The sequence below is a fragment of the Chiloscyllium plagiosum genome, unplaced genomic scaffold (assembly GCF_037043375.1).
Source record: "Chiloscyllium plagiosum isolate Xiang-an unplaced genomic scaffold, Cpla_swu_hap1 HiC_scaffold_15, whole genome shotgun sequence".
NCBI classification, from domain to species: Eukaryota; Metazoa; Chordata; class Chondrichthyes; order Orectolobiformes; family Hemiscylliidae; genus Chiloscyllium; species Chiloscyllium plagiosum.
Window position 1 is genome coordinate 16641906 of NW_028270153.1, and position 13336 is coordinate 16655241.

At 42.5% G+C, this 13336-nt stretch overlaps 1 protein-coding gene across 1 annotated transcript in view; it reads left to right on the plus strand.

Moving 5' to 3' along the window:
- Positions 1-13336, plus strand: part of dhx35 (DEAH-box helicase 35) — a 67931-nt gene that overhangs the window by 9082 nt on the left and 45513 nt on the right. The window contains exons 3-5 of the mRNA XM_043710727.2: positions 2075-2167; positions 3209-3286; positions 7023-7127. Of these exons, the coding sequence (XP_043566662.1) occupies positions 2075-2167; positions 3209-3286; positions 7023-7127 (276 nt within the window). The remainder of the gene's footprint in view (positions 1-2074; positions 2168-3208; positions 3287-7022; positions 7128-13336) is intronic.

The following is a 13336-nucleotide window of genomic DNA, read 5'->3' on the forward strand; positions in this document are numbered from 1 at the left end:
AGCGAAACAGAAATATGGGCCTCAACTTAACATCTGATCTGGCATCTCTGAATCTCTCAGTACTGTCAGTTTAGATTAGTTGTTCAGTTTCTGGGTAGGAGCTCAAATACACGATTTTTTTCAAGTGCTACCACTGCGCCAAACTGACACTTTAAAATATAAATACAAAAGTGAAACATTCAAAGGTTCAACAGTCTCTTATTTTTCAAAACCTTTGGGAAACCTGTATTGAAATCCCCCCATTTTCAATGGGTACTGAGGCTGTTTGCCACAATGAATAAATACCTGTACTGGTTTTCTGATGGCTCTTGTGGTCAACTGTCAGTACTGCAGTACCAGAAAGCCTGAATATGAGAATGCTTTTACATTCTGTATTTTACATTTTCTTCCTGTCAAAGCAATGGTACATGATGTGGCAGCAACCACTTTGCTTCTGGTGGGTTCAATATTGGTATCACAGCTAATCTCCATCTGAAATCTATGAAATTCATGACTTCTGTCAAATACAGTGTCATTAGGAAAAAGGAGATTGAGGGGGGAACCTGACTGAGATCTACAGAATCATGAAGGGTATAGACAAGTAGATAGAGATAAGCCTTTTCCCAGGGTGAAGAATTCAATAACAAGAGGTCACGCTTTCAAGGTGAGAGGTGAGATATACGTGGATAAACGTGGCAAGTACTTTACACAGAGGGTGGCGGGTGCCTGGAATGTGTTGTCAGCAGAGGTAGTAGAGGCAGGCACAATAGATTCATTTAAGATGCATTTGGACAGATGCATGAGTAGGTGGGGAGCAGAGGGATACAGATGCTTAGGAATTGGGCGACAGGTTTAGATAGTAGATTTAGATTGGATCAGGCTTGGAGGGCTGAAGGGCCTCTTCCTGGACTGTAAATTTTCTTTGTTCTCTATAATTAAATAACTAACCTTCTACATCTGGATGCTGGTGACCTGGGAAAATTGACCTCCTCGTGAAGTTCCTGGCAGTGTTCATTCATATTAGCTATATATGATATCAAGAAACAACTGAAGACACTTGATACTGAAAATTTTAAAGATTCTCTCAACATCCCGACTTTGGTACTGAAGACCAGTCCTCCTGAAAAACTAAGCCCCAAGCAAGGTTGTTTCACTGCAGTTACAATCCTGGGTTTCTACCTGACAATGTAGAAAATTCCCAGTGTATGTCCTGTTCTCACAAAGCACGACATATCCATTCTTGTCAATTATCACACCGTCAGATGCTGTCAGCATTTCTCAGTTTGGGTTCCACCAGGGCTGCTTGGCATCAGATCTCCCAGGACATCACTGCGGAAGTTCCTCAGGACAGAGTGCTCAGCCCAGACATCTTCAGTTCTTTCATCAATGATCTTCCCATCCATCTTCAGGTCACAAATGGGATATTAGCTGCTGATTTTGCGGTATTCAGCACCATTCATGACTTCTCAGATACTGAATCAGATGGTATCTGCAAGATCTGAACACCATCAAGGCCTTTGGTCATAAGTGACAGAATCTGACTGTCTCTGCTTGACCTTCAGTAGCATTACCATCTCAGAAAACTGCCATCAACATTGTTCAAAAATATAACTGGATCAGCCATATAAATACTGCGGCTACAAACACTGGGAATTTTGGGGTGAGTAGCCTGTGTCCTGACTCCAAATTTTTCTTCATCTGCCAGGCCAAAGTCAGGAGTGTGAAGGAATATTCCCACTTCCCTGGATGAATGTTCAAGTAGTTTAATACTGCCCAGGAGAAAGCAGCTTGTTTTGCTTGAGACTTTAAATATTTTCTAGTGTTTTGTTGATCAGATTCTGTGATTTACACCATTTAGAAATTGAAGTTATAGTTTGTACTGATTAGTCAGTTTGTATTGTTAATACTTGTGGTTTCTTGCCACTAATCCTCCTTTTCTCATGAAAACTGCGTCATTGAATTTACTAAATTTCTAAGAACTTCTAGCACGATTTGTAAACCCTGATAAGGGTGATAGCATTTTTACAGTTATTTGTGGGTGGGACTTTTATCTTAGAGTGGCAATTTGCAGTGAAGTTTCTCTCTTGTTTTTTAGCACAGGAATCACATCCTTTATTTGGTAGAAAACTATCAGACCGTGGTGATAGTTGGTGAAACCGGATGTGGAAAGAGTACTCAGATTCCACAGGTTGGTAACATTGATCTGAAACATATCTCCATCTCTCAGAACGAATTGTCACTGAGGCATTCAATGTCTTATCATGCAGGCTCACTCAAAAACTACATTTGCACTGCCTTTAGGATATTTTATTGAAAATTATGGTACTTGTACAGTCAACAGTTGTGGAATTGCAGAGTTGAGGTTAAAATCAGAACAGGTTCAAAGGGCCCACTGTTCCTTGTTCATGTGTTTGTATGTAACACATATTATACAATAAATCGATAAGAAATTAAATCTGTACTTGAAAAGGAGACAATTGCAGGGCACTGGGGAAAGAGTAGGATAATTTGATAGCGCTTTCAAAGAAGTTCCACGGGCCTAATAGACAAAATGGCCTTTTTCTCTACTGCATTATTCTAATTGTAGAAGTTCCTGGGACTGTTGACTCACCATGGGCAGCTCAGTGGTTAGCACTGCTGCCTCTCAATGCCAGGGACGCTGGTTCAATTCCACCCTCGGTAAACTGTCTGTGTGGAGTTTGCACTTTCTCCCCATGTCTGTGTGGGTTTCCATCAGGTGCTTCGATTTCCTCCCACAGTCCATAGACATGCAGGTTAGATGGATTGGCCATGTTAAATTACCCATAGTGTTCAGGATTGTGTAAGGTTGGGTGTGTTAGCCATGGGAAAGGCAGGGTAGAGGGGTGGGTCTGGGTGGGACCCTTTTTGGAGGGTTGGTGAAGGCATCTAGGAACTGCTGAACCATGTTGCTTGCCCTAACATCTTCCGAAGTTTTTTCTTTGCAGCCATTTTTGAAGACTAAAAGGAAGCCCATAGATCAAATTGGAAGTGGGGTGATTTATTCAACCTTTTAGTGCTCAATAGTATTGAGTTGCCATTAATGATTGAGCAAATTGGGAAGGAAGCTGTTTGAAGAACTAGCGTTATTAGGAAATGCTTCTGTATTAATGTGTCTTCCACAGCACCCTGTCAACAAATGTATAGTAGGAGAAATAATGAACAGGACTGATTGCTCTTCTTTCTTCCACCTCCAACCATTTGTTGACAGTACCTGTTGGAAGCTGGCTGGACAGCAGAAGGCCGGGTGATCGGTGTGACACAGCCCCGGAGAGTGGCCGCAGTTTCAGTAAGTACCTAGCGTGCATTTTGCTTTTCTCAGATAATTACAAAGCTGTCAGTGCAGGAGTGGTTCTCTCACAGTGGACTTCCAAGTTCGACAACAGTCTTATGAAATTGTTCAGGCTTGTGATTAGGGGCATGCCACTTCTCCAAGTGTTAAAACTTTATAGGTCAGAACAAACAGTCGCCTAACCATGTAATAGGTAAATTAACTGTTGTTCATCATTGATATGAGCAGTTTGGCATTGGGCATCGGAAATACAATTTCAATGTTTGTAGATAATGCCGAACTGTGATGTATACCCTGAGGAAGACTGCAAATAAGAACTTGTTGTGATCTGGAATGCACTGCCTGAAAGGCAGTAATAATGTTGAAGAGGGAATTGGATAAATACTCAAAAAGAAAATTTACTGGGCTCTTATGGAAAGGGCAAGGGAGTGGAATTCATTGGATAACTCTTTCAAAGAGCTCGCATCGGGCACACATCGGTCAAATGGACCACTTCTGTGCAGTATAGCTCTATGTAAATGCACCTGTTGGTTTGACCCAGGAAGAGAGATTGTGATGAGAAATTGAACTATCACTGGGTAGAAATCCTGGAACTTCATCTCTATCGTTACTATGGATATACCTACACAGATGATCTGCAGAGGTTCAAGAAGGCAACACAACACCAACTTCTGAATGGCAAGTATATAGAAGATAAATACTGGCATTACCAGTGATACCATCATCTCAAGAATGGAAGGTATTAGTTAATAGGAAGAACGGTAGTATTGTAGTATAGGTGCCTCTCTCTTAAAGTAGAATTCATTGAAGTGACATCTCAATCTTTGTCTGATCCATGATTTTGTCATTATATATTCATTGTTCAATCCAATACAGCAAACATGAATTAAATTCAGCATTCACCCTTTCCAAAATCTTTCATATATATTGCATAAATTGTTTGCTTCAGTTAGTAGCTAAAGCAAATGAATTGAGAGGATCTAAGTTCTTAACTACTGCTTGGTCTAAATCAATGTTATTGAATGTGCATATATACACAATGGGATATCTAATCAAACAGATCATTAATTTGAATGATGTTTGATCTGAACCAGTTCAAATTTAGATCTTTGGACAGTAAATAAGAAGTCAGGGAACCTTCTTTAGTTATAACCGTGACAGACTACCTTATAACAATGAGGTCAAACAGAATGATGAATTGGATTATATGTTTCAAATTTAGTTCATGAGCATTGACATGATGTTTTGTTTTGTAGTCTATGAAAAGTGTTGGATGTGACAACATGAAAAATTCCTGAATTTAGTACACTCAGTCCTAGTTGGCATTCCATGATTAGCAGTAACAAATCTGAGGTTTAGACTTAGCTATATAAACTTGAGGTGGATCCAAAACTCTGTTACACATATCTTAGCCTGCAACTAATTTATCAGCATCCTTTCTCCGCAACATTCCATCCCCCCGCCCCCACTATTGCATAAATGCTGCCCCCTTCACACTTCACATCAGCTCTGATGAAGGGTCACCTAAACTTGAAATGCTTGCTTGCTCTTGCTCCATGATGCTTCCTGACCCACTGTGATTTCCTAGGCAAAAAAGTGAGTACTGCAGATGCTGGATATTAGAGTCAAAAGTGTGGTGCTGGAAAAGCGCAGCAGGTCAGGCATTATCCGAGGAGCAGGAAAATCGAACCCAGCAGCACAGAAAAGATTTATCCTGTGCAGTAATCTGTGAAAATTCGAGAAGCCAAGATCTATTTAAAGTACAAATTAACAACTTTATTTCTTTAAGGTATAACAGAGAATAATTAACTAACAACTATTTACAACTCCTTACTCTAACTTATCTTTTATCTTCCCCTTCTACAATACTAGTCCGATAAAACTCCCCCCCAATTAAGATTTACCAAAAATTCAAGTTTTCAAAACCAGCCAGACATCGAATCTTCTCTTCCTCAGTTTTCTTTTCCTCTTTGGGATTTCTGTTTCACAGGTCACTGATCGATAAAGGTATCTTTAAGAGAGCTAATCTCTGGGCAGTCTGCAGATGCTGGTGGCTTGGCAGTTCTCCCCCAACTGTTCAGGTTTTCCAGGTCTTATACCTCCCAAGGCATTGGATTGTGTCATTGGCTTTTAAGATTGTCAATATACTAAATTCAAACTTGATTGGAGTTTGGTATTTTTGGGGTATAATTTAAACTGATTGGCCAAATTTGAATTTGTTTTGTCGTCTCCAGGCAACCCAGCTAATCTAGCTTCTGGCCGAGTGTTACATTGTTACCTTATTCAGAACACATGGTGCTGTGTCAGGTAGTTCTGCTAGCTTTTAACTCTCTTAAAGGTACAGTACACCCACATCGTCATAACACTGAATAAGACTACATGACACGTGGAGGCCAGACCAGGTATGGATGGCAGTTTTCTTCCCTAAGGGACATGAGTGAACCAGATAGGCTTTTCCTGACAGTTGACAGTAGTTTCATGGTTATCATTAGACTCTCTTAATTCTAAATTTTTATTGAATTCAAAATCCATCTCTGCCATTGTATTGTTTGAACCCAGATCCCCAGACCATTTCCTAGGTCTCTGAATTAATAGTCTTGTGATATTACCCCTAGGCCAACACCACCTTCCTTAAAACTTGTCTCTCTAGCCAAACATTTAATTACTCTTCTTATTATTTTTTAGCTTGGCTTGGGAATTTAGGTTCCTTTGCTGTGTAACTGTGGGTAGTGCTGCTGTATATTGCCAAAGTTCAGTGGTTTTTCATGTTGGAGACAATGTATTAATGCAAATTGTTGTTATATTGGATGACTACTTTGAATGATAGGCCTTGGTGCAGGACATCCTTCCATAGGGAGGGATGGTGCTGCACTTGGAGTATTGTGCGCAGTTCCGGGTCCCATATCTCAGGAATGTACTGGCCTTTGAGTGTGTTCAGAGGAGGCTCATGAGAATGGTCCCAGGAGTGAAAAGCTTAATGTACGAGGAACGTTTGAGGACTCTGGGTTTCTACTCGATGGAGTTTAGAAGAATGAGAGGGGATCTAATTGAGACATACAGAATGCTGAATGCCTGGACAGAGTGGATGTTGGAAAAATGTGTTTATTGACAGGAGAGATGAGGCCCCGAGGGCACAGCCATAGAATAAAGATAAGTATTTTCCCCTGACGTTCAAGCATTACGGCAAAGCTTTTCAACTGAAGGTGCCCCCTGCATTTCTGAAGAAGTCAAGTTCAAAGGGACAATTTAAAAATGGAGAATTGGAGTGGATATGCAATGGTGTGTGCCAACCTGCAGAATAAAGAATAAAGATAAGCCATAGAGTAGAGATAAGTATAAGAATAAAGATAACTTTTAGAACAGAGATAAGGAGAATTGTCTTCAGCCAGAGAGTGATGAATATATGGAATACATTACCACAGAAGGCTGTGGTGGCCAGGTCATTGAGTACATTTAAGATTGAGATAGATATGTTCTTGGGGATCAAGGGTTACAGGGAGAAAGCGGGACAATGGCTTTGAAAAACTTATCAAACATAATTGAATGACAGAGCAGATGCGATGGGCTGAAATGCTTAATTTCTGCTCCTATCTCTTATGATCTTATGGAAAGGTTCTTCAAGCAGTCACTGTTACAATACACTGAGTCCACAATTCAGAGAGTGGTCTCTTGGTAGCAGGTAATTTCTGAAACTAGTTTGGGTTCTGTAAATTGTTTTTTCTTCTGTTGACAGGTGGCAGGACGAGTGGCAGAGGAACGTGGCGCAGCCTTGGGTCATGAAGTTGGCTACTCTATCCGTTTTGATGACTGTACTGATTTCTATGCAACAAGAATCAAGGTACGGTAACAATTGTTGATATGCAAAGTTAAAAATCACACAACACCAGGTTATAGACCAACAGGTTTATTTGGAAGCACTAGCTTTCGGCGCAGTGCACCTTCATCAGGTGGTTGTGGAGTATAAGATCGTAGGACGCAGAATTTCTAGCAAAGGTTTAGAGTTTGATGTGACCGAAATTATATATTGAAAAAGACCTGGGTTTTGTTAAGTTGTTGGTATGCGTCACCAAGAATCGAACAACTGGATAATGTCACTCAAACCATGAAATTCCCAAGGCAGTGTGCAAACAATTACTGTCAGCTGAAACTACAACCTTATCTGCTCTCATCCTATTACTGACACCTTCCCTGCAACTCCCCACCTTGCTTTCTTCCACTGATTTTTCACCTTGTATGTTTGTCTGTTTGTATTATGTTTATGAATAAACATATTAATTAATAACTTATTAATTAATATTCCACTTTACTATCATGGCTTATACTTCGTGGTCATTAACAGGCCACATCTTCTGCAGGTTTGGCACCCATCATTGCATATCCACTCCAATTCCTTCCTCCAACTCCATTCTCCATTTTTAAATTGTCCCTTTGAACTTGACTTCTTCAGAAATGCAGGGGGCACCTTCAGTTGAAAAGCTTCGCCGTAATGCTTGAACGTTAGGGGAAAACCTCAATTCGCCCCCTTTTTACGACACCTTCTGCCATCAGGCAAGTTTAAATATCCAGCGTGGATGCTGGTGAATGGATAAGTGGATGAATGAGTGAATGAGCAGAGTGGGTAAGACAAGTCGGTGTAATGGCTAGTGGCTTGGTGCTTGTCAGATTATGTTGTCTGGTGTGTTAGCATTGTAATTTGGTGGGGGCTAATGGGCAGGGTTGGAAGGGTGATTAAATGGTGGGGGGGTGCTTTTCAGGTCTGATTGGGTTGGACATTTTGGGTAAGGATTAGTCGGGGTGAGGGTGTTGTGTTGGGGTGGGGGCTGTCATTGTGAGGGATTTGGGGCTCAGTTGTGTAGTTACCTGGGAGTTAGGAAGGGAACGTGTAGTCTACTCCGTTTAGCACAGTGGAAATGTCCGAAGTCGCTGATTATGTAACTTATTAATGTAAATTATGGAACTCATAGTTGGACACTTTTCCTGGTGAGCAGAAGAATTGCCGATTGGAAAGTGAAACTTCCTGGAAAATTCCCACAGAGGTCAAACGCTAGGACTTTTGTGGCATCCCAGGGCATATCTTGGATTGTACATCTGGTCTCCTACAATCCAGAGACCGGAAGATCTGGGCCAATATAGAGTCAGAGTCATACAGCATGGAAACAGCCTTCGGTCCAATTTGCCATGCTGATCAGACACCAATGTGACCTAGTCCCATTTGACAGCATTTGGCCCATATCCCTCCAAACCCTTCCTATTCATATACCCATCCAGATTTCTTTTAAATGTTGTAAATTAAACGCTTGGACCACTTCTTCTGGCAGCTCCATATGCACACCACCCTCTGCGTGAAAACTTGACCACTCAGGTCCTTTTCAAATCTTTCCCCTGTCACTTGAAATCTATGCTCTCTAGTTTTGGACTCCGCCACCTCAGGGAAAAAAAGACTTTGTCTATTTATCCTATCCATGCTCCTCATGATTTTATAAACCTATATAAGGTCACCTCTCAGCCTCCAGCGCACCAGGGAAGACAGCCTTAGTCTATTCAGCCTCTCCGTAGAACCCACCCTTCCAATCCTGGCAACATCTTTGTAAATCTTTTCTGAACCGTTTCAAGTTTAACAACATCCTTCTTTATAACAGGGCGACCAGAATTCTGCACAGTATTCTAAAAGTGGCCTCACCAATGTCGCAGAGTCCATCACAACACAATGCCCCAACTTCTATACTCAGTCGTAGAGATGTACGGCACAGAAACAGACCCTTCAGTCCAACTCGTCCATGCCGACCAGATATCCCTAGCCAATCTAGTCCCACCTGCCAGCACCCGACCCTTTTCCCTCCAAACACTTCTTATTCACATACCCATCCAGATGCCTTTTAAATGTTGCAATTGTACTGGCCTCCACCACTTCCTTTGGCAGCTCATTTCATACATGTACCACCCTCTGCGTGAAAAAGTTGCCCCTTAGATCTCTTTTATACCTTTCCCCTCTCGCCCTAAATCTATGCCCTCTAGTTTTGGACTCCCCCATCCCAGGGAAAAGACTTTGTCTACTTATCCTATCCATGCCCCTCATGATTTTATAAACCTCTATAAGGTCGCCCCTCAGCCTTCGCACTCAAGTGAAAACAGCCGCAGCCTATTCAGCCTCTCCCTAGAACCCACCCTTCCAATCCCAGCAACATCCTTGTAAATCTTTTCTGAACCCTTTCACGTTTCACAACATCTTTCTGATAGGAAGGAGACCAGAATTGCATGCAATATTCCAACAGTGGCCTAACCAATGGCCTGTACAGCCGCAACATGACCTCCCAACTCCTGTACTCAGTACTCTGACCAATAAAGCAAAGCATACCAAATGCCTTCTTCACTATCCTATCTACCTGTGACTCCACTTTCAAGGAGGTATAAACCTGCACTCCAAGGTCTCTTTGTTCAGCAACACTCTCTCGGACCTTACCATTGAGTATATAACTCCTGCTATGATTTGCTTTCTCAAAAATGCAGCACCTCACATTTATCTGAATTAGACTCCATCTGCCACTTCTCAGCCCATTGGCCCATCGGATAAAGATCCGGTTGTAATCTAAAGAAACCTTCTTCGCTGTCCACTACACCTCCAATTTTGGTGTCATCTGCAAACTTACTAACTATACCTCTTATGCTCACATCCAAATCATTTATATAATTGACAAAAAGTAGTGGACCCAGCACTGATCCTTGTGGCACTCCACTGGTCACAGGCCTCCAGTCTGAAAAACAACCCTCCACCACCACCCTCTGTCTTCTACCTCTGAGCCAGTTCCGTATCCAAATGGCTAGTTCTCCATGTATTCCATGAGATCTAACCTTGCTAACCAGTCTCCCATGGGGAACCTTGTCGAACACCTTACTCAAGTCAATATAGATCACATGAATCACTCTGCCCTCATCAATCCTCTTGTTACTTCTTCAAAAAACTCAATCAAGTTTGTGAGACATAATTTCCCACGCACAAAGCCATGTTGACTACTCCTAATCAGTCCTTGCCTTTCCAAATACATGTACATCCTGTCCCCCAGGATTCCCTCCAACAACTTGTCCACCACTGACATCAGGCTCACTGGTCTATAGTTCCCTGGCTTGTGCTTACCACTTTCTTAAACCGTGGCACCACGTTAGCCAACGTTCAGTCTTCCAACACCCCACCTGTGACTATCGATAATACAAATATCTCTGTAAGAGGCCCAGCAATCACTTCCCTAGCTTCCCACAGACTTCTAGGGTACAACTGATCAGGTCCTGGGTATTTATCCGCTTTTATTCATTCCAAGACATCCAGCACTTCCTTCTCTGTAATATGGACATTTTTCAACATGTCACCATCTATCTCCCTACATTCTATATCTTCCATGTCCTTTTCCAGTGTTCTGACCGAAGAAGGCAAGCACACCAAATGCCTTCTTCACTACCCTGTCTACCTACGACTCCACTTCCAAGGAACTTTGCACCTGCACCCTTAGGTCTCTATCCGGCAACACTCCCTTGGGCCCTACCATTAACTGTATAAGTCCTGTCCAGGTTTGCCTTACCAAAATGCAACACCTCACATTGATGTAAATCATACTCCATTTTCCACTTCTCGACCTATTGGTCCATGTAATCAAGATCTTGTTGTACTCCGAGATAATCTTCTTCACTGTCCATTACACTACCTATTTTGGTGTCTTCTGCTAACTTTACTAACCATTCCTCCTATATTCACAATCAAATCATTTCTATAAATGTTGAAAAGCAGTGGACTCGGCACTGATCCTTTTGGCACACCATTGGTCACAGGCCTACAGTCGAAAAAGACCCTCTACCACCACCCGCTGTCTTCTGCCTTCAACCCAATATGTTTTCTGCAAATAATTGCATTCTATCCTCCATAAACTGATATTCTACAATACCCTTTTCATATAATTTCTTCCTGAATTTCCTGTCAAAAAATGAGATTTTCAGTTAAGAAAGCTGTGTTGTATTTGATGGCGCATTCTGAGAGGTTGGGGTCCTGTAATTGATCAGTCAAATAATTGATCAAATCTGGAAACTGATGAATGCTTAATCAGGCTAAGTTTTACTTTGGGGTCTAGTGATAATTACTGAGGTAAACTTGAGCTGACCTGTACACATCCATACCAAAACGATGGTGAAAATTGCATGCACAGCTGGATATGATTCAAGGCAATTAGGGATTGGAACTGGGCAGTTTGTCATCATGGTGACAATATTTTGACTTGTAAGGCTTTTTTATTTCATTTCTTCAATCTCTCTTGGCAATTTAAAGCAGCAGGCATGGAGGCTAGGACAGTTGCATGCTACTTTTGCAGGATGTGGGAGGTAAGGGTCACCGCTGGGGTCACTGCTGACTTCGCCTGCGAGAAGTGCACCCAACTCCAGCTCCTCACAGACTGCATTAGGGAAATGGAGCTGAGGGAGTGATAGAGAGTAGTTAAAGGGAGGTAGTCACATCTTAATTACAGGATAAAAGTACCTAGGTGACTGTCAGGAGAGGGAAAGGGAATAGGCCAACAGTGCAGGGACCCCCTGTAGCCGTTCCCCTCAATAATAAGTATACCGTTTTGGATACTACTGGGGGAGAAGAGGGGTTTGCTGGAGGTGACCTACCAGGGAAAAGCCTCAGCGGCCAGGAAGGGGGGAGAATAGGAGAATGATACTGATAGGAAGTTCAATGGTCAGAGGAACAGACAGGAGGTTCTGTATTGGCGAATGAGACTCCCAAATGCTATGTTGCCTCCCGGGTACCAGGGTCAGGGTTGTCTCAGATTGAGTCTACAGGCTGCTTAAGGAGGAGGGAAAGCAGCCAGAAGTTGTGGTACATATCGGTACTAATGAAATAGGTGGGAACGGGATTGCTACTGGTGACATGGTCTAGTGAGGCTAGGAACAGAGAGTGAGTGCAGATGAACAAATGGCTGCAGGGCTAGTGTAGGATGGAGGACTTCAGACATGTGAATCGTTGAGATACCATCTGGGGAAGGTGGGACCTGTACAAGAAGCACAGTTTGCACCTGAACTGGAGGGGCACCAACATCCTGGGCAGGAAGTTTGTTAGAGCTCTTTGTGAGGGTTTAAACCAGATTGGCAGGGGAGTGGGAACCGGAGCTACAGATTAGATGATGGAGTAAGGAGTAAACAGCCATATACAGCATGCAGAGAATCTGTGAGGAGGGATAGACAGTTGATAGGGCAAAGGTGCAGTCAGTGTTATGGGTTGAAGTGTGTCTATTTTAACGCAACAAGTGTCAGCAATAAAGGTGACGAATGTAGAGCGTGGATATGTACTTGGAGCTATGATGTTGTGGCCATTATGGGGGCTTGGATATCACAGAAGCAGGAATGGTTGTTGGATGTTCCAGCATTTAGATGTTTCAAAGAGAACAGTGAGGAAATAAAAGAGGTGGGGGATGGTATCACAGCTGCAGAAAGGGAGGTCGTCGAGGAGGGTTTATCTACAGAGTCAGTGTGAGTGGAAGTCGGACTCTCAGTAGCAACAGAGACATGGAGAAGATTGGAAAGCAAGTTTTGTAAAGGTGCAGAAGGTGTTGTCATGGATGACTTTCACTTCTCTAATGTTGATTAGAATCTCCTTAGTTCAAATAGTTTGGATGGACAGTTTTCATCAGGTGTGTCCAGGAAGGATTCCTGACTCAATATGTAAATAGGCTGACTAGAGGGGAGGCCACAGTGGATGTGGTGCTTGGCAATGAACCATGTCAGGTGTCCGATCTCTCTGTGGGACAGCATTTCAGTGATAGTGATCACAGCTCCCTGACCTTTACTATATCCGTGGGGAGGGATAGGAGCAGATGGTATGGGAAAGTAATTAACTGGGGGAAGGGGAATTACAATGCTGTTATGCAGGAACTGGGGCGCCTAAATTGGGAACAAATGTTCTTAGGGAAATGCACGATAGAAATATGGAGGTTGTTTAGGGAGTACTTGCTGATAGTGCTGGAAAGGTTTGTCCCACTGAGGCAAGGAAGGCATAGTAGGTTGAAAAAA